The 18,490-nt window shown below is 32.1% G+C and overlaps 3 protein-coding genes across 3 annotated transcripts; 1 reads left to right on the forward strand and 2 right to left on the reverse strand.

Annotated features, from left to right (window-relative positions):
* Positions 1 to 2,180: 2,180 nt before the first annotated feature.
* On the forward strand, positions 2,181 to 4,957 carry LOC130815903 (pentatricopeptide repeat-containing protein At2g37230). The gene has a single exon (XM_057682426.1). It carries the CDS (start codon positions 2,386 to 2,388, stop codon positions 4,684 to 4,686), a length of 2,301 nt encoding a protein of 766 aa, XP_057538409.1. The 5' UTR covers positions 2,181 to 2,385; the 3' UTR covers positions 4,687 to 4,957.
* A 1,179-nt stretch (positions 4,958 to 6,136) lies between these two features.
* On the reverse strand, positions 6,137 to 10,025 carry LOC130815904 (pentatricopeptide repeat-containing protein At4g21705, mitochondrial). Its single transcript, XM_057682427.1, has 2 exons — positions 9,561 to 10,025; positions 6,137 to 7,862 (listed from the first exon to the last, which is right to left on the reverse strand). The coding sequence occupies exons 1-2, from the start codon at positions 9,876 to 9,878 to the stop codon at positions 6,633 to 6,635; spliced, it is 1,548 nt and encodes a 515-aa protein (XP_057538410.1). The 5' UTR covers positions 9,879 to 10,025; the 3' UTR covers positions 6,137 to 6,632.
* Positions 10,026 to 11,547: 1,522 nt separating this feature from the next.
* Positions 11,548 to 16,644, reverse strand: LOC130815905 (fe(2+) transport protein 1-like). Its single transcript, XM_057682428.1, has 3 exons — positions 15,896 to 16,644; positions 12,909 to 13,058; positions 11,548 to 12,183 (listed from the first exon to the last, which is right to left on the reverse strand). Exons 1-3 carry the CDS (start codon positions 16,571 to 16,573, stop codon positions 11,878 to 11,880), a joined length of 1,134 nt encoding a protein of 377 aa, XP_057538411.1. The 5' UTR covers positions 16,574 to 16,644; the 3' UTR covers positions 11,548 to 11,877.
* Positions 16,645 to 18,490: the final 1,846 nt, after the last annotated feature.

The raw sequence follows: 18,490 nt of genomic DNA on the forward strand, positions 1-18,490 counted from the left end.
TGAATTGCAATTACCAGTTTATCTGGTTGCAGTTTATTATACATCAAAAATTAGTCTCTACAACGCGTCCCGCCCCCTGCCTCCCACTTAGGATTGGGGCAACCGAAACTGATTTATGAGCTATTTGAACGGCAAAAGCTATTCTTGTGTGAGACGGTCTCTTTATGAGACGCTTTTCATACATGGATCAAATAGCCCAACTAATACAATTATTAGCTTATAGACAACCTTGTTTTGAGGTTGTCTCGCAGAGAGATTGTCTTTCATAAGAATAGCTTATATCCGTTTTTTTTGCTTTTTTTCGATTCTACCCTTAATCTATTTTCTTTTTCGTATTTTCATCTATCTTTTACCTTCACCCAAGGATCATACAATCGAGTACTTGTTAGTGACAACAAATTTAATCTTTATTAGTGATAACAAAGGTTTTTTTTTGACAATCCTCAAATAGCTCAGCTTGTTTTTACTCAATTCTTTTCTTTTTGTTCATCTGCACATAAAAGTGAACAACCTCTTTATTATTACTGACAAGGATAAAATTACGTACATCATACCTTTTAAACCTCGCCTAAGTAGGAGCCATCATACATGATAAACGCAAAATTAATCAAACTAATACTTCCCTACATAATACAACCTCAAAATACACAAATTTCTTCCTTTATTTCATTCCTTAGCCTACATAATCATCATCATCATTCATCAGTGATGTCCTTCATTCATGCTTTTAGAAGACTTACTATCCCCACTTGAGTGAAAACCTGCTACAGAAAAAGATGGAAAATCAAAGCTTATAGCATTTTCTGAGTTCATCCCACCTGCAAAATTACACCCTTTCCCACCTTCACATTTCATAGGCAAACATACAACAGGCCCTGCATTGCTGTGACTCTCACACTCGGTTTTCGGGCAGTCACATTTACAGTTGCAGTTGCAGTCAGGACCCTTATGCTCTCCTTCATGCTCTTTTTTAGGGTCCGGTTTTGGGGTAGGGAAGATCCATGGGACTGGACCCGGCCATATTGGGGGCTTTAATGGATCTGCAACAGGATTTGTGGGTTGGTTTGGTTGATCCTGTGCTGAGGAAGGCTGTAAATATTGGGAGATCAGTATAAGGAGAATGCTGAGATATATAGAAAGTATAGTCCATGAATGTGCCATTATTATAATTTGTTAAAGGAGGATTATATTTGTATCAGTTTATATAGATAGATAAGGTAGGATGTAAATTTGGACATTAAATTGATTCTTTGCATGAATTTTTTAGTTAAGGAGGTGTTTGGTAAGCTGCATTCTTTCGCTTTCTAGTTCTTTACATGTTTTTATGGGAAATGTTTACCAACAAATTTGGATGTTTCTCATAGCAAAGACTACACTTAAAAGTCAAAGACTAGGGGTGCATACGGTCTAACTTGGATCGATTTGTTATATAAACTGGATCAAATTGTAAACTCTGTTGATTAAACTAAGTTAAGCTAAAACGTTTTAGGCCTCAACCAAGTTAGTCTAACCAAATTAAAAAGATTTGGTCTAGTTTGATTTTCAATTTTTTTCTTATCGAAACAATTATATTTTGATTGAAAAACTAATTGATGATTAAATATAATGATTATATTACATCACAAATTAATTTTGATTTTCAATTTTGTGAAGAATGAGTGAGAGACTTTCACTTTTTTAATATTATTATTGATTAATTATTAATATAATTTCATAAAGAAATATGTTAAAAAATTACAATTTCATTGTTAGGTTTAATCTTACAATCCAAAACTAAACCAATAAAAAGACTATTTGTTGATTGGTTTAATTTAAAATTATCAAAAACTTGAAGAAATAATAAATAGAAAACTAACTTATAAAATCAGACCAATATGTTAAATTATAGATAGTATTTTTTTCGTTTCTTTTTAGTTATAACTTACCCTCATAAGTTATAAGCCATAGCACAAGTTCGATAATGAGAATAAAAAATATAAATAAACATATAATAAAAATCTTTATTATTAGAAAAAATGTTAGATTTAGATTATTATGATTATAAATTACTTCTATTTTAATAATATTTTATATAATTCTTTTAATATATTAGTTGTGCAAAATAATGGGTTGATAATTTATGATCAGGTGCCTAAATGATAAACAAGAAAAATAAGAGGAAAAGAGTAGTTTAATCATCCAATGTAAGAGTAGTGTGTGGTTTACACTTTACACATTAAACAAACCATTGTGCACCCTAGTTCATTTCGAGTCGCCATGAACTCCAACCTCCGTAAACATAAACCCTAAAATTGGCAATACTTACTAAATCACTGATTCAACGAGTCCAATTTCTCTGATTTCACTGTATCATTTCAGCAAATTTATCCTCTCTAGTTCCTGTTAATGGCAACCATTTCTCGTTCAAAGGTGCAACATTTGTTGAAATCTAGGGTTTATCTAGGGTTTTACGGGATCTCAAGCAAATCAACTTTGAATCTCATCAATCAATTCTGTTCAGTTACTTCTACTGATGAACCATTGCCGGAAATTCTTCTATCCGTTGATATAACCCAAGAAACAAACAATGAATCGGTTAAAACCGATGATGGTGCATCATCGAAACCCATTACAGAGCTGAAACAGAGGTCTTCAAGAGGTAAGAATCGAAACCCAGAAAAATTAGAGGATATTATATGTAGAATGATGGCTAATAGGGATTGGACAACTCGTTTACAGAATTCAATTCGTAACTTAGTTCCTCAATTTGATCAATCTATTGTTCTTAATGTATTGAATACTGCTAAGAAATCTGAACATGCACTTCAGTTCTTTAGATGGATTGAAAGATCTGGTTTATTTAAGCATGATAGAGAGACTCATTTGAAAATTATTGAGATATTAGGTAGAAATTCGATGCTTAATCATGCTAGGTGTATTTTGATGGATATGCCGAACAAGGGTGTTCAGTTTGATGAGGATATGTTTGTTGTTTTGATTGATAGTTATGGTAAGAATGGCATTGTTCAGGAATGTGTAAAAATTTTTCAAGAAATGAAGGAGTTGGGTGTGGAAAGGAGCGTCAAATCTTATGATGCTTTGTTTAAGGCCATATTGCGTCGTGGGCGGTTTATGATGGCTAAGAGGTACTATAATAAGATGTTGGAGGAGGGTATTGCACCTACTAAGCATACCTTTAATGTTTTGTTGTGGGGTTTTCTTCTATGCCAAAAGGTTGATACTGCGAATCGATTTTACGAGGATATGAAGAATCGGGGGATTATGCCGGATGTAGTTACTTATAATACTTTGATTAATGGGTTTTATAGATTGAAGAAAGTAGAAGAAGCAGAGAAGTTTTTTGTGGAGATGAAGGGAAAGAATATAGCTCCTACTGTTATTAGCTACACTACCATGATTAAGGGTTATGTTTCAATGGGTAAAGTTGATGAAGCGCTTCAAATGTTTCAGGAAATGAAAGGATTTGGAATTAATCCGAATGCTGTTACCTACACAACGCTGTTGCCTGGACTTTGTGATGCGATGAAAATGTCTGAAGCTCGAATGATATTGGAGGACATGGTGGAGAGACGCACTGCTCCGAAGGATAATTCAATCTTCATAAAATTGTTGAACTGCCAGTGCAAGTCTGGTGACTTGGATGCTGCTGCTGATGTGCTTAAAGCAATGATTAGGTTCAGGGTTCCAACTGAGGCCGGACATTATGGGGTCTTAATTGAATCCATGTGTAAGGCCGGGGCCTATGATCGGGCAGTGAAGTTATTGGATAAGCTTATTGAGAAAGAAATTATATTGAGGCTACAAAGTACTTTGGATATGGAGTCAACTTCTTACAATGCAATTATTGATTATCTCTGCAACAATGGCAGCACAATGAAAGCAGAAGCCCTTTTCCGACAGCTGATGAAAAAGGGTGTCCAGGATCCTGTTGCTTTCAATAATTTGATTCGCGGTCACTCAAAAGAAGATAACCCCGAAGCTGCTTTTGAAATGTTAAACATCATGGTTAGGAGAGGGGTCCCAACAGATGCAGATGCTTACAAGTTACTCATTCACAGTTTCTTGGAGAAAGGTGAACCAGCTGATGCCAAAATGGTGCTTGATAGTATGATTGAGAATGGCCACTTGCCTAACTCGGGAGTGTTTAGATCCATCATGGACGGTCTTTTGAAAGACGAAAGGGTGCAAACTGCTAGTCGTGTAATGAACCTTATGTTGGAGAAGGGAGTGAAGGAGAACATGGACTTAGTTGCCAAGATTTTGGAGGCTCTGCTAATGAGAGGTCACGTTGAGGAAGCTCTTGGAAGAATTGACCTACTGATGCACAGTGGTTATGCACCAGATGTTGATTATCTTTTATCAGTTCTGAGTGAGAAGGGCAAAACAATAGCCGCGCTCAAACTTCTAGATTTTGCTTTGGAGAGAGATTTCACATTGGATTTTTCGAGCTACGACAAGGTGTTGGATGCCCTTTTGACTGCTGAGAAGACCCTTAATGCTTACTCGATACTGTGCAAAATATTACAGAAAGGAGGCATGACTAATAAGAGCAGTTGCGAGAATCTAATCAAGACTCTTAATGAAGATGGAAACACGAAACAAGCTGATATTTTGTCCCGAATGCTTGTTGGTGATAAAGGCCCAAGTAATAAGAAAGGAAAGAAGCAAGAGTTAGTAGCTTCTTGATTTTTCTTATTTAAAGTTTCTCTTTTTTGTTTTGACAATGCTGAGGTGCAATAAGTTGCTATCTATTTGCATCCTGCTGAATTTAGTTTTACATTTGTTTCTGATATTAGCTGAAGGTGGATTTTGACCTATCCTTTTAAGGTTTAGACTTTAGAGTGAATAACTAAGCTCTTAAAACTAAGCTTGAATTCTGTGTTTATTCAATGTTTTATGTTTTTTGAATTTCTTGTATCAGTCTAAATTGGATATGAAATTTCAGTTTTGTTGATCATAGATTGATCTTTTGGGGGAATTTGTTTTGATTGTTTCTTGGAGACATGGCAAACGCATTGTTGTACTATCATGACGCAAACTTCATCCACACGACCACACGGACATTAAACCTGATACTCGATGATCGTCTGAAGAAATGAGGGGAAACCCGGATGCTCCAAGGTAGAAATTGCCTTGAAAGAGGAAGGAGTGACATTCGGATAGTTTGATATTTTGAGTGATTAATAGAAGCTAAAGAAATTCTCAAATCGGCCTACTTATTGCAAGCTTTACTAAAAGGACACGGTGTGAGGTTGTAAGATCGTATTGGAGTCGAACATGGAGAAACAGATAAATCATTTTGAAGTAGGCAATAGTTTGCGAATTACCCCGGTTCAGCAACTCGACTGCGAAGTAGTCTACAATTCTACAGATTGGTTAATAGCCATGTGTAATTTTTCGAACTGTATACATGTTTGGTACTTCGCCCTACAAAGGGCCAATGTTTCTTATTTGAGGTTGCTTTCTTTGTAGTTAAGTTGGTGATTGAGAGTATGAAGTAGATATTGGGAGAGGCGAATGTTGTGGTTCTTTATTTTTGAGGTTAAATTGCTTTTCTATATCTACGGTATACTCCACCCGTTTTAAATAGTTGCAACATTTCCTATCAAACCATCCCACTTAGTTGCAATATTCCCTTATTTAGTAAACCTTTTACCATATTTCATTCAACCCCGTGTGACTAGTTTTTTCTTGTTCGATATTAGCATCAGCAAAAACGTCTTGACTAAAAAGGCGCTTATTTAGGAAAATTGTTGTATGAAACACTATATTAATATTATTTATTTAACAAAATTTTGGTTTTTTTAGGGTATACATTTTTATCCAATCTATCATATCTATCATGTATCATTTTTATCATATTCCTAGATCTTACAATCCAACATGTACAACGCAAATGATCATAATCCCTTATATTCTAATCAAATATTTTATTTGTTTTTAATACTATTTATCACTCTTAATTTGTATTTATATATTAATATTAATCTATACGTTAAAACATAATCAAGTGAGATCAAATGTCTCCATGTAAATTTTATTAATACCAACTACCAAGTTTTTATAATTTTTAACTGCGTATAAATAGCTGTATTTATAATTGAAATAGTGCATCAGTAAATGTACAAAACAAAACTAAATAGAACATTTCTTTCATTCAAATTTCAAACAAAAGAAACACTTATTTGAATGAGATCTCCATATGACTAAATCAATACTTCAATGGCTATATTTGGTTTTCAACATTTACTAGTACCATCTTGAGTTGATAATATTCAAGAAGTTGCTAAATATCCTTGGCATATCCAGACGACAAGATAGTTCAAAGGTAGTCTTTTTTCTTTACTCAGCTGTTAACAATAAAATTTGCTACATTATCCTCACAAATGGATGGTAAGAACATTGAAAATGGTTCTGAAAATTAGATGGAAAGGCGAATTTTCGTGAACAGATGAGCAGAAAGTTATATTCAACGCGAATCCTGGCCAACACGATGCGTATATGCAACAGTAGTTCACTGCATTTCATAGTTTCAAATGCAGAAAAAAATGAAACTCGCTGCCCAAATCAGTATTTGAGCTTCTACTTCCAACTGAAAATGGTGTCTTTAAACGTAGAGCCCATTGAGTTTGTCACTGTACCGTGCCAAGGATCTCCTCAATCTCGTTATCTTTCTCTACTTTATCAGCCTTCATCTTCTCCAAAAGCTCAACGACATCATTGCCATTTCGAACATGGGCCTTGATTAGAGCATAATACATATGTCTATTCACAGGAATTGCATTTCTTAACAAATCAACGAACGATTCTGCATCTTCAACATTGCCTTCATCACCAACCCATTTAAGCAGACTGTAAATGACTCGTTTATCAGGTTTCCAACCTTTATTTTTATCATAATGTGCCAAACCTTCCTTCATGGAGCAGATTGCTTTATGCATCTCGCCCTTCTCCTCGTATCGTCTTGCTAAATCGACCCAAGTGCTTGGAATCAAATCCTTCCCTTTCCACGACACGAGCAATGCCTCTGCTTTATCGATCATTCCCTTTTCCAAATAAGCTGCAATGACAATACGAGGAACTCGAAAATCATTGTAATTACCAGACGTTTCCCACTCCTTGAGCACTTTCTCAGCTGCTTCTACCGAGCCAATCCTCACAAGCGACTCCAACACGGTGATATAATCTCTGTTGATACATCTCTGACACGCGCTCTTCTCTAATTCCCACAACCTCAATATTTCGTCCTCTTTTTTTAGTTTAGCATAAAGAGTAATCAGATGATTGTATCCCGCACCATCTTTCTTATCCAATCTTACCTCCGCCTTCTTCAGGACATCGCTTGCTTCATCTGTGAGCCCTGCATTAATAAAATAATTGGCAGCGACTGCATAGGTGTTCCAGTCTACTGCCATGTGGGGCTTAGTCTCGGCTTCTTTCAAAATACTTTTCACTGACTCGATATCAGATCGTGCTCCAAATGAATTAATGCAGAGTCGGTAGCTGTAATTATCTGGTAAAACATTGTTTTCCTTCATTTCAGTTAGCAACTCAGGAATCTTCTCGTATTGTCCAACATTTGTGTATAGGCACATAATATCATTATAAGTAAGAGCTGTAGATGCAAAACCCATCTCCTTCATCTTCCGTAAGTGTGATAAGGCTAGGTCGAGCTGGCGTTGACGCACATAGCAATTAAGAAGAGCGCCATATGTCTTTTCTGTTTTGTCTTGGTCGGGTAAGCTCTGAAAATAGTTCTCGGCAGACTGAAAACCACGGACTCTACCAATGAGATCCAATTGAACTGCATATTCAGTCGGTGTAAATTTACAGACCCCGTTCTCATTCATCCATTCTGCCACCTGCTCAAGTGCGTCGATCACAAAATTAAAACCCCATAAAAATAAATCAATAAGAAAAACTTGATTTCAGAGTCATTAGATCATTAGTGTACTCAATTTATTGGCCTTTTACAATGAAAATTTACACAATTCTCTCAAATCCAAGATGCAAGCTATAATGGAGTAGATTGATTCAGCCAACAGATAGATTACACAACATCCAACAATTCCAACCTCAAAGCAACAACTTTCACATATACCCACAAATTTAAAAACTAACTTCACATAAACCCACAAATTACTCCTCTATCCCACAAGTTTTGCAACATTTTCCTCTTAAGTCTAACCCAACGCTATAAGTTTTGTTACATCTCTATTTTTGCTCGTGACTCACACTTAAATTTTCGATGTGTGGACAGCGGAAGCAATTACCCCAAAAACAATAAAGGAACAAATAAAGATTCAAGAACAACAATAAAAAACACACAGGAATTTAACGTGGTTCACTAACAATTCGATAACTACGCTCACAGGCATTGAGAACTTTAATTTCACTATTAAAATCGGAAATTACAAAGATGAATCTTAGAAAACTCTAATGGCAGCTCACTTTTCCTCTTGTGTTTCTATAAAATCTAATTCTAATTACAAGAGGGGTTTAAATAGTAATCCTCTCATAGAAAGAAATTAGGCTACATAATACACGAAACCGGCTAAAGAAAAACAAAATAAACTGTCGAACGTGCTTCAAGCCGAGTCGGCTTTTCTTCCTCAACAGAAAACGCCGAATCCATGTTCGGTACTGGAAACCCAACGTCAAGATCAGTACGCAGAGCCGAGTCCACTTTTTCCCAAAGCCCAAAAATGCCGACTCTGCTTCTGCATCATGCCGCAAAACGCCAACTCGTCTTTAGTCCACTGGAATTCGCCAATCTTTGATTCAACGTCTTATGTCTTAGACTAAGTTTGAGTCACCCAAACACCAACAATTCTTACCCATACATTTAACTTATATTTCATCCCATCCACACATTTCTCACCTCCACATTACACATTTCTACACTTTCACCCTTCCTTAGATTGCACAAGATACATACTTGCAAAAGTTGTGGGACAGGGGAGTAGCATATAATTTCAAACACAATCCAATATCATAGATTGAATTTAGGGTTATCGACACAATTCACCAAACACCCACTAAATCCTATATTGTACTCCTTTTGTGTCACTGAGAATGCAACAGTTTTATTTTGGGTAAAATTAGGACCAAAGGAAATTGAGTCGGAGAATAACATAAAAAAACAAATAGATGCTAGAAATGAATCACTAAGACAGAGATAATATAAGTCCGCGGATGAGATAAAAAAGGAGGAATGGTACCATTGCCTAAAACGGAAAGGGTGCAAAGTCAATTGGACAAACTAAAATGAGAACAGGTACAAATTGAGAGCAACAAAGCTGAGTATTTCACATTTTCAATTTTACCAAACACTATATGATTACATAGCTGCAATTTTCACATAAACAAATTAGCATATAGCTTCAAACCAACCCATTATCATAGATTAGATTTGGGAGGGATCATCACAATTCACTAAATACCCACTAATTCTTACTCATATTAATTCTCCGTTTATCAATTTTACCAAGAACATTATATGAAATCATACCGAAAAGACACAAACTTGACTCAAATCACATACAAAAAAGCAAATTTACCTCAAGAGCATGAGTAAATCTCTTACGCTTGCGAAGATCATGGATGATTCTGAGCAATTCAGCAACTCTAACCTTGTTTCCCTTTTCAACCCATCCATCAATTTCTGGCTTCACACTGATTCCAGGACTTCCTAAAGGGCTTATCTTCGAATACAAGCTTTCTGATCCTGGCTTTGTTTTTGTAGTTGTGTAGTAACCCCGTCTTTCATTGATGAAATCAGAGCTCAAGAACAGAGCTTTTTCTGATGAAATTTGAGACTGATTTAGCCTTGAAGTCAATCTGTTTAGAATCATTAGCAGCTTGGAACTCATTTTCATGTAATGGGATGTTTTGATTATTGGTTTTAATTTGGGGAAATTGGAGATTCGATCATCAATTAAGTTTTCTGTAACTCTGTAAGGTTTTTGTTGAGGGTTTATGAGAAAAAAGGAGGGTTTTTTGTGGGAGTTATGTGGTTGATGTGCATGATTAAGAATGGGCTTTCATAGTACTATGCTGGTGTCTGGTGTATTTGGAAATTAGACATGGGCCCATTTATTTAAGTATTAAAATTTGAAAAAAATAAGATTATTTAACAATTTTATTCCAAAAATAAGCTTTGTGAAAAATTTATTTCCAAAATAAGCGTCCGTACATCTAAACCTAGACTTGGTGTAATGTCGCTGTTACTAACATCGAATTAAAAAAAAAAAGAAAAATAGTAAAGCCTCAAATCGTTGTTACTAACAGCGACTTAATGCGTTTTAAGTTTCTTCTTCGTCATTTTAGTTACTTCCTCATTCCAATCTACGAGATTAAGGAGTTGACCAGTCAACCTTAAAGTCATTGTTACTAACAGCGACTTGAGACTTTACTATTTTTTTTTTATATTTCGCTGTTAGTAACAGCGACATTACACCAAGCCTAAGTTTGGGTGTACGGACGCTTATTTTGGGAATAAAGTTTTCACGAAGCTTGACTTTGGAATAAAGTTGTTAAATAATCTTATTTTTTTCAAATTATGAGGTTCTCCTCCATGTTGATATCAAATACTACACATCACAAATCATTCTATAAAACTATCTAATCAAGAAAATTTTGATGTTTCATCGGTATTATGATCCTCTCCATTACTTTTCGAAATTACCCATTTTAAGATTTTGACACTTATTTTAGAACAAAAAATAAAATCTTAAAATTTCCACTATTTTCCTCTATCAAGCAATTCTAACTATTAGATTTAAGTAATAGACCCTCCATTACATTTTAAGTAATGGAGAGGATCCTAACTCATTTTATCAATAAATTGACTCTCATAAAAATAGTTATAGATACTATAAGAGAGCTTTCATAGTAATCCTATGTTCCATTACAATTATAATATTATGTAATTTACGTGAGTTGTAAGAACTTTTGAGAGAAAATGTTTCAATCTTAATAGGATAGATTAAATATACATTACCGAAACATAGTCCATTTGTCAAAACTAGTTGTGAGGGTAAATGTTAAATGTGAGAGTAATCGTTATCAATATAAGTATATAGTTGTTCGTTTCTAGGTAGTTGTGCAAGTAACTTTAGCTGAATAAGTACTTGTTAGTTATTTGTGTAGGTAACGTACAATTGTAATTGTTAGTTATGAGCTATTGTTATCTATATAAGTATTATTATCTGGTAAATTACTCCTATAAGCTATGATAGTTGTATAATATAATAATATGGAGAATATCTAAGATATTACTTTTGGTTTTGAAAAGTTAAAAATCATAGCGTTTTGAAATAAACTACCTCTATTATTATTACTACTTAGTTAAACTACTATTTTACCGAACAATTAATAATAACTAATAATTAAATAGTTTTTATAGTTTCCTACTAATTAACTGATAAGTAATCAAAGTTGTCTAACATGTAGTTGAGAATGACATCTTCAAACATTTCATTGACATTCAACCAAAATTAAAAATATACATAAAACTTGAGAAAATGACAAGTTACAACGTTTAAGCCCCCCTTCTTATGTACGACTAAGGACACCACGTACATTTTGTCAATTCTTTACAACAATTAATGGAATACAAGTCTTGAGTAATCACATTATAAATGTTACACTCATATTATCAATATGATTGAAATTTATTTTGCTTGCACTCCTAATAAACACTCGGAGGAAAACTCATTTTTAACAAGATAATTATGTAACTTTCGTTTCTTTTTATTTGATATATTTTGATAAAATTCTTTTTTTGTCAAAATAGAACAAATAAAAAGAAAAAAAAAGCGTATAAACTTTTAAAGTCATAACGTCAATTTAACAGTAACAGAGTTATGATGAGCTTTAGGCCCATTTTGCCATGAGAGACATGATACCCATGCCTATGAAGGCAGCAAAGTAGCAAATGAATTGAAGCTTGATGTTTGCTTGAAGTTTAGGTCCCATGAAATCACATGCTAATAAGTCTACCAAAGCCATGTAAATGAGTAATCCAGATGAGGTTGCATTTAAGACTCCTACAACAATAAGAGCAGTTGGGCTGTTCTCATTGTACACATTTAACATTGCAAGTCCAAGTGCTATTCCAAATGGTGTTGTTGCTGAAAAGAATGCTACCATTATAGCTTTCATCTTCATCCCATACTCTGCCTGCATAATTCATCATTTAAATTTAATTTCATTCGAAAAGTCGGATTAATTGTAATCCAATATGTTAGAGTATACAACATATTCTAGGGTCTCAACTATCAGTTTAAGTTGTTGGTTAACTTGATCTCTTGACATGGTATTGTAGTGAAAGTGACAAAAGATCACGATTTCGAATCTCACCGACTCTTCTTTTAAAGAGGAATATTTTGTGCCCGACATGAGTAGGGCATGTGTCAGTGTTATATATATCCACACTTCAAACCTAAAGGACTTTTCATTTGAGAGGCATGTTAAAATATACAACACATTCTGAAGCATCAACCCTCAACTTAAATTTTTGGTTGATTTGATTTACTTCATAATTAATTCAACTTGAACTTTAAATAAAATTGTATGTAATTAAGCCTCTTGGACTCTTGGTGATTAATTGGCACATATATTAGACTTCCTTTTGATCCATAACCTTTATATTTATGTTTTCAATGTCAACTCTATCATCTAATATTATAATCACATGCATGTTTGGTAAACTAGTGATCTAATATGAGTACAATTAATAAGTTAGTCAAATACTCAATTGGTTATATAAAAATTATCAACATACAGAAAATAGAAAACATCATAGTTATATGAAATTATCAATTAGGAATAATATTATGTACTAAAAAATTTATTAATTATAATAAGTCAAAAGCGAAAAAAGTAAAATATAATCATAAATTTACCTGCAAAATGCAACCACCAAGACCCATGCCTTCAAAGAGCTGATGGAAACACATAGCAGCAACAAGTGGTCTTATGGTGCATGGATTATTGGAAACACCCATTGACAATCCTATCACCACTGAGTGAACTACTATACCCATCTCCAATACCTACATTTTTTATGTCCATCATTTATATATATCAAATTAATTGAAATAATATTAGAGATGAAGTCAGAAATTAATTAGGCACAAAATTTTACGAGAGACGGTTTTTTTGAAAGACCATTTCTAAATGGGTCGGCTCATAAAGAAAAATATATAATAAGAGTAAGCATTAAACTTTAATAGGCTAGGTTTGAGAGACGGTCTCTCTGGAGACCGACTGTTAATTAGGTGAGGCTTTAAAGTGAGGGGATCAAAAGTTTCCAGAACTTTAAAGCCGAATAATTATTAGTTAAGTTTACTCATCTAATTTTTAATTAAAAACTTATTAACATTAAATTGTGTAACATATTATGCAGAAGAATAAAAGTCGAGCTGGTCCGTATAGAGATGAATGTTCGACTTACCCTATACTAATATCTGGTAACACCACCATCTGACAAAGGTACACAATTGACCAAACAATTTTAAGTAGCTCTATCAACTTTCAATCTCTCATTAATACCTATAATTATAATACTTCTGTAATATCAAATAGAATTTTAAATATTTTTTGTCTGTTGTGTTAGAGTATATAACATATTCAGGGACCTCAACCATCAACTGTTGAGGCCTCAAAATATGTTGTATACTCTAACACGCCCTCCACACAGAGTCCATTGGGCTAGAAGTGTGGATGCGCATATGCGCTGAATATTCCACTTTGGTTGAAGCCCCATGATATGTTACATACTCTAATATGTTGCTTATAGATACGAAATAATAAAGCCACTATTTTTGACTATTTAATATGCGGTGTCATGTTTTTATTTGTTTAATACATAAAAACAATATCTACAAAACAAAATGGCATACTTGAATAAGATGAGATCATAAGACTAAGTGTAGACTTGCTTAATTCTAGAATTACGATTTAATTTTCAAGTTTCAACATAATTACAACAAAATGATGCATAGAGACAATGAAAATGGTTCCAATATTCACATCTAATTGATGTAATAGCAGTTAATAAACATGAAGAATTAAGCAAATCTAAAAACGCAATTTTTAAATATTTCACGTCTTATCGTGTCCTAATTAATTTTTTAATAACAAATTCAGAAAAATCTAAAAAATTAGAAAATGTTACTTTTACATAAAACTAATTAATATGTTACTTTTTCGAAAAAAAATTACTTATCTGACAAAAAAATTTTCCCAAAAATATTCATAGAAAAAAATTGAAGAAGGTGTTGAAAAAGTATTACGTTTTACACACAAAGATTGTTATGTTTTTCAAAAAAAAAAAATACTTTCCAAACAATAGATTTAACAAAAAAGTTATTTTTATATAAAAAGGTATTATTTTTGACAAATAGTGGTACTTTTAAGGAATTCTCATATAAATTTTGAATAGAATTGTGAAGATAATACAATTTTCCATTTTTTTATATCTAGCTCTAAATATGTATTTTTAAAATACGAAAGTGAATGAGATTCAAACTTTTATGTTATAATCTTTGTCACATTATATACTAAAACAACAAGTTTTATTCAAATGTATGTTAATTTGTAACAAAAAATGAGAAGCGAATAATATTATTTTTTTGTAATTTATTTATGTATTTGTCGCGAATTGTTTGGCTTTTAGTAAAAAGACTCAAAAGCCGTAGTCTTGAATAAACCCTTCAATTTAGGTGCCTCTTTTCCTTTGTAGTACAGTACTTGTTAATTTTCATTATCGTCTAATTATAAAAGTTGTGGACTTGTGGTATTAATTTATAAAATTAATTCACTAAATTTGACCGTTCAATATTTCAAAGTATACTTATTCAACAAGAAATTATTTTAAGTTTAATAATTAATCTCATGATGGAAACACTATGTTAATATATATATATATATATATATATATATATATATATATATATATATATATATATATATATATATATATATATATATATATATATATATATATATATATATATATATATATTAGAGTAGGAAAGGGATTATGTATTGATCCAAAAATGGTGTTTTATATTGATTTCGTAGATCTACTTAATTATGTTTAGTATAGTATTAATAGCCATCGCAGAAGTCATAAGTACAAGATTAGATCCTTGCAAATACAATAACAATCAAGAAAGGATCCATTCCATATTACTGCAGTTTCCTTTTCTTGGTTTTTTGATTTTCAAAGTTATACAAGATTATCCCCATAAGGGTAATTGTGACGTTCGTTTTTTCAAAACATCGTCGTTATGATGGATAAAAATGATGTTAAATATCTTTTTCGGTTTATATGGCGGAAAATAGGCAAATAAATACTTGTTTTCAAAAAAGTTATTTTAACATACGAGGACCAATTTTTAATTGTTTTAATTTTTAATTATTTTTAACATACGAGGACCAATGAGATACTGCCACATAGACAACTTAACCATTTAAATTGGTCAAACCTTAAACTTAATGGTCAATTAACGTTTTCCGTTAAGTGGTAGTCATTTGCAGAGAAATATATCACATTAGGTACTTTTTTTGCAAAAAAAAAAAATAAAAAATACATAAGGTAGTTTTTTGCAAATAGACCAATAAATTAGATAGTTTCTTATAATTTTTTCTAAATATATTATGGGAGTATATATATTATATAGTCTATCACATCTCTTCAAACAAGATTTTAAAAGTTATCACATTAATCTTAAAATAATGAGATTTAGATGATTTTTGTGATATTAGCTCTAATATCATATTAAAGAAGTATTATTTAAAGCCAAAATCATGATACAAGATTATACTAAATCAATAATGAACAAATCAATTGAACTCTAAGTAATAATCACTAATAAATTCATACCTGAGCCACAATGCGATACCTCAACAATTGAGATTCATTCTCATTAGAAACCACAATGTGATCCTTACCATCATTTTGATTTTGCTCTACCATTTCCATTTCACAACCTTCTCTAGGGCTTTCCAAATGATGAACACCACCACCGCCACCACCAATAACTCCGCCGTGACTAGCACCACAATGAGCATGCATCCTCTTCAACCCCTTCTTTCTAAAATACGCCGTGGCAACCGTATCCATCATCATAGTCAAAACAGTAGTAACCATTGTTATAAACGTAGAAAAAGGAAAAACCCTCCAAGGATTATCAGGTAAACATGGTGAAGTTAAATTATTCCAAGAATCTGGTAATACATGCATGAATCCTGTTGATAAAATTACACCTGAAGCTAATATTTTTATTACTAAGGCAGCTGTACGATCTGGGTGTAATGCAGGAAAAGCTGTTGAAAATAAGGGTAACCCTATTCCTATCATACTAGCTACTAGTATTGTAAATATTGCTATTATTTTTAATTTTAAGGATTTTTCTTTGTCATAACAACCGCCGCTTGCGGCTGCCTCGCACTCTGAGGCGTCTTGGCCGCGAACGGGTGACGGTAGGAGGAGGAGGATGAGAAGAGTGATTAAAATGGAGAGTGTTTGAAACACCCTTAGAGATGATCGCTTGCTAGCCATGTTGATTTTTGTTGTACTAGCTAATTATGTTGTATTTTAGCTAAAAAAAAAGTACGTTTGATATGTGATGTGGTTTAAGTTTGGAAGTTTGAGTATTTATAATAGTCTAATGATTAGTGTTAGTTGACTTTATAGTAAGTTAGCTCATATTTTTTTGGAAATTTCACATCATCCAGTTTTCATGAAATGTTAGTGGTAACACTTTTTTAAGAAAATTTCACATGGTAGCATTCAGTTTATGCACAAACTAATTGTCATAGCATTTTCCGTTAAGTTCTTGTTAAATTACGTTTAATTCATCATTTGGTAAGTTTTTTCCACATGGTAGCATCCAGTTTTTGTTTAATTCACAATTTAAACATTTAATTCACCGTTTAATTCATTAACGCCCATAAATATTGTAATAACTTTGTTTTCATTCAAATTGTCGACATTATAAAGTTCAAAAGGTAAGTAGCCAAGCACTAATACTAATACATATTTACTTCAAGCAAAATTAGAGATAATTCTAATAATAAAAGCAAGTATTTTCCTGCTAAAAAAGATTTGCTACAAAAAGTTACCTATTTATCTTTTTCTTTACAATTTATGAAAAAAAAATATAAACCAATATTACAAATGATTAACGTCGTTAACAAACAAGAAGATGGCAAGTAGGATTTGGTGTTGATGGAGACAATGGGAAACCGTGTTCATAACTTCTAACAAAACCTTAGCTTTTGTTGTATCCACTTGTGCATTATTTTATTATTATTAGAATTATCTCTAATTTTGTTTGAAGTAAATATATATTAGTATTAGTGTTTGACTACTTACCTTTTGAACTTTATAATGCCAACAATTTAAATGAAAACAAATTTATTATAATATTTATGGGCGTTAATGAATTAAACGGTGAATTAAACATTAAATAGGTGAATTAAACGTTAAAATTGTGAATTTAAACAAAAACTGGATGATACCATGTGGAAAAAACTTACAAAATGATGAATAAAACGGAATTTAACAAGAACTTAACGGAAAATGCTACGGCAATTAGTTTGTGCATAAACTGGATGCTACCATGTGAAATTTTCTTTAAAAAGTGCTACCACTGGCATTTCATGAAAACTAAATGCTACCATGTAAAATTTCCTTTTTTTAAAAGGGAAACACTACTAGTCGTCCTATATATAAAACTAATAATAAATAAGTGAACTCATTTTATACACATATATATAATATAATACTCCATGAATCATAATAAACGATATGTCGTGTGTGTGTGTGTGTGTGTGTGTGTGTGTGTGTGTGTGTGTGTGTGTGTGTGTGTGTGTGTGTGTGTGTGTGTGTGTGTGTGTGTGTGTGTGTATATATATATATATATATATATATGGGATCCATTGAGAAGGGGTTGAAAATGAGAAGGGTAAGAAGAACTCTACACCCTTGATTTCACTAAAATAAAAAAAAATCTATGGTCACGATTGAGCCAAAAACTCATAATTGTAAAAGTAGCTATGTTACATCGAAAGGTAACTATGAAATAATTTTTAAAATGTTCTTAATTTATAACATAGTATCTTTGTTTGTATATATAGTAGCCAAACAAAATCAAACAAAAATCCTTCTCATACTTCTCATTTTAAAATCGTTCTTATTTGATCATATATATATATATATATATATATATATATATATATATATATATATATATGTATATATATATATATATGTATATATATATATATATGTATATATATATATATGTATATGTATATATATATATATATATGTATATATATATATATATGTATATATATATGTATATATATATGTATGTATATATGTATATATATATGTATATATGTATATATATATGTATATATATATATATATATATATATATATATATATATATATATATATATATATATA

This window comes from Amaranthus tricolor, chromosome 6 (assembly GCF_026212465.1).
Source record: "Amaranthus tricolor cultivar Red isolate AtriRed21 chromosome 6, ASM2621246v1, whole genome shotgun sequence".
Classification (NCBI taxonomy): Eukaryota; Viridiplantae; Streptophyta; class Magnoliopsida; order Caryophyllales; family Amaranthaceae; genus Amaranthus; species Amaranthus tricolor.

Bases quoted from the DNA above. Each gene is read 5' to 3' on its own strand.
- LOC130815903 (XM_057682426.1), top strand. From the start codon at position 2,386: ATGGCAACCATTTCTCGTTCAAAGGTGCAACATTTGTTGAAATCTAGG.
- LOC130815904 (XM_057682427.1), bottom strand. From the start codon at position 9,878: ATGAAAATGAGTTCCAAGCTGCTAATGATTCTAAACAGATTGACTTCA. The intron at 7,863-9,560 runs GTAAATTTGCTT...GCACTTGAGCAG, and splicing joins GATTTACTCATGCTCTTGAG to GTGGCAGAATGGATGAATGA.
- LOC130815905 (XM_057682428.1), bottom strand. From the start codon at position 16,573: ATGGCTAGCAAGCGATCATCTCTAAGGGTGTTTCAAACACTCTCCATT. The intron at 13,059-15,895 runs GTATGAATTTAT...TAAAAAATGTAG, and splicing joins GGTATCGCATTGTGGCTCAG to GTATTGGAGATGGGTATAGT. The intron at 12,184-12,908 runs GTAAATTTATGA...TGAATTATGCAG, and splicing joins TTGGTGGTTGCATTTTGCAG to GCAGAGTATGGGATGAAGAT.